The sequence below is a fragment of the Eubalaena glacialis genome, chromosome 3 (assembly GCF_028564815.1).
Source record: "Eubalaena glacialis isolate mEubGla1 chromosome 3, mEubGla1.1.hap2.+ XY, whole genome shotgun sequence".
Taxonomy (NCBI): domain Eukaryota; kingdom Metazoa; phylum Chordata; class Mammalia; order Artiodactyla; family Balaenidae; genus Eubalaena; species Eubalaena glacialis.
In genome coordinates this window covers 184,424,757-184,427,186 of record NC_083718.1, presented here as the reverse complement: position 1 = coordinate 184,427,186, position 2,430 = coordinate 184,424,757, and the positions used below count along the sequence as shown (strand labels likewise).

At 42.4% G+C, this 2,430-nt stretch overlaps 1 protein-coding gene across 1 annotated transcript; it reads right to left on the bottom strand.

Annotated features, from left to right (window-relative positions):
- Positions 1-1,405: 1,405 nt before the first annotated feature.
- On the bottom strand, positions 1,406-1,866 carry LOC133088940 (large ribosomal subunit protein P1-like). The gene has a single exon (XM_061187083.1). The coding sequence runs from the start codon at positions 1,741-1,743 to the stop codon at positions 1,456-1,458; it is 288 nt and encodes a 95-aa protein (XP_061043066.1). The 5' UTR covers positions 1,744-1,866; the 3' UTR covers positions 1,406-1,455.
- Positions 1,867-2,430: the final 564 nt, after the last annotated feature.

Genomic DNA, 2,430 nt, shown 5'->3' with positions numbered 1-2,430 from the left:
TCCACCTCCCCTGTCACCCCCTTCATCCACCATCAGGCTTCTGTCTCTTCTGTCTCTCAGTGAGCCTCCCTCAATCAGGCTTATCCCTTCCACATTGTTTTCTTGATCCCCAGACATATCCTCTCCCACCAAGCCTTGGGAAGGCTTTTCATCTGTTATTACATTTGCATTTTGAAGGAGGGAAGGCTCAGGGCAAATGGAAGTCTTCTAGTAAGAGTTTGTTCCATGCTCATCTTGTGCTAAACAGCGTGGTTGCCTGTTCTTTCCAGTCCTGCAGAGCAATATGGAGAGAAGTGTGGAAGGGGAGAGCGTGTAGTGCTGGGGAAGAGAATAATGAGCCCTAGTCAGAGTAGCTGACAGGAGGGGAAAAGGATGCTGGCCAATACTCCCAAGAGGCATGAACCCGAGCAGTGTGGGCATCATTAAGGTCTGTTGTAGGTAGAGATTTGGGGTTGAGAAATCTCATCCTGTTAAGTGACTGCCTTCTTTGTCTAACTGTAGGACAATCTTGTTTCTCTTGTGTCAACTTGTTTCCAGATTTTGTTGGAGTATTCAAGCATAGCTTTTTTTCTTCCAGTTTTATTGAGATACAATGTATAAGTTTAAGGTGTACAGCATGATGATTTGACTTACCTGCGTCATGAAATGATGACCCCAGTACGTTTAGGGTACATTCATCATCTCATATAGATTAAATTTTTTTAAATAAAATTTATTTTCCTTGTGATGAGAACTCCTAGGATTTACTAAGAGTTTACTGAATTACTCTCTTAGTAACTTACATATATAACATATAGCAGTGCTAATTATATTAACCATGTTATACATTACTTATTTATAACTGGAAGTTTGTTCCTTTTCACTGCCTTCATCCAGTTCCCCTTCCCCACAACTCCTGCCTCTCGTAACCACAAATCTGATCTCTTTTTCTGAGTTTGTTTGTTTTTGATGTGTAATGGACCTACAACCCTATGTTAGTTCCTGGTATACAAAGTAGTGACTCAATATTTCTATACATCACAAAATGATCACCACAGTAAGTCTAGTTACCATCTGTCACCAGACAAAGATTTTACATAATTATTGACTATATTCCCCACCCTGTACATTTCATACCTGTGACTCATTTATTTAATAACTAGAAGTTTGTGCCTCTTAATCTCCCTCACCTATTCTCTCATCCCCCCATCCCCCCTCCCCTCTGGCAACCACCTGTTTCTTCTCTGTATCTATAACTCATTTCTCTTTTGTTGTGTTTGTTCATTTGTTTTGTTTTGTTTTAGATACCACATATAAGTGAAACCATACACTATTTGTCTTTCTCTCTGACTTATTTCACTTAGCATAATACCCTCCAGGTCCATCTGTGTTGCTGCAAATGGCAAGATTTCTTTCTTTCTTTTTTTTTTTTTTTTAAAGAGCTCAGCTTTTTATTGAACGTGCTACTAAAGAGGTTTAGTCAAAAAGACCAAAGCCCATGTCATCATCAGACTCTTCAGATTCTTCTTTCTTTGCTTCCACTTTCTTCTCCTCTGCTGGGGCAGCACCTGCCCCCATGTTGCAGATGAGGCTCCTGATGTTGACATTGGCCAAAGCCTTTGCAAACAAGCCTGGCCGGAAAGCTTCAACATTTACACCGGCTGCTTTAATGAGGGCATTGATCTTATCCTCCGTGACCGTCACCTCATCGTCACGCAGGATGAGGGCCGAGTAGATGCAGGCGAGCTCCGAGACGGAGGCCATGGTGCGGGCGAGTGCTAGGCAGGGTCTGCCAGGCGCGGTGCTAGTCGCCGGATGAAGTGAGGGCCGCACCCCAACGCGGCCTTAGCTTCCTCGGAAGGACCGAGCACCTTAGCGGAAGCTGAGGAAAAGCGGTAGTAGTAGTAGTAGTAGTAGCAACAACTCATATGTTGAAATATTATAGTGACATTTCAGTTTTCAAGAATAAAGACAAAAATTGAAGAGCTACTAGAGAAAGGCTGGTATAACTCAGGTCACAAAGGGTCTTGGAGGTCAAGGAAGGAGTTTGAATTTTATTCCAAGAGTTAAATGGAAGTTACTGAAGGATTTGAAGAAGGGTGGGAGGATGGTGACAAAAATATGATTTGTTACAAATATGTCTCTGGCTGCTAATGGAGAATAGATGGTGGAAAGGTTGGAGGGTCGGGGGTGATAGTGAAAGCAGGGAAACCAGGTAAGGAGCTACCAGAATCCTGCCATCAAAAATGAATGTTCAGACTATTAGTATGAAAGCCAGCATTTATTGAGGGCTAGTGAAGTGCCCAGCACTAGTCTAAACAGTTTACATATGCTTGTTTTATTCAATCTTCCCTACCACCCTTCTATTATCTCCATTTGACAGATGAGGAAATTGATACACAGAGAGGTTAAGTAAGTTCCTGGAGATCACACAGCCAGTACCAGAGCCCA

Bases quoted from the DNA above. Each gene is read 5' to 3' on its own strand.
- LOC133088940 (XM_061187083.1), bottom strand. From the start codon at position 1,743: ATGGCCTCCGTCTCGGAGCTCGCCTGCATCTACTCGGCCCTCATCCTG.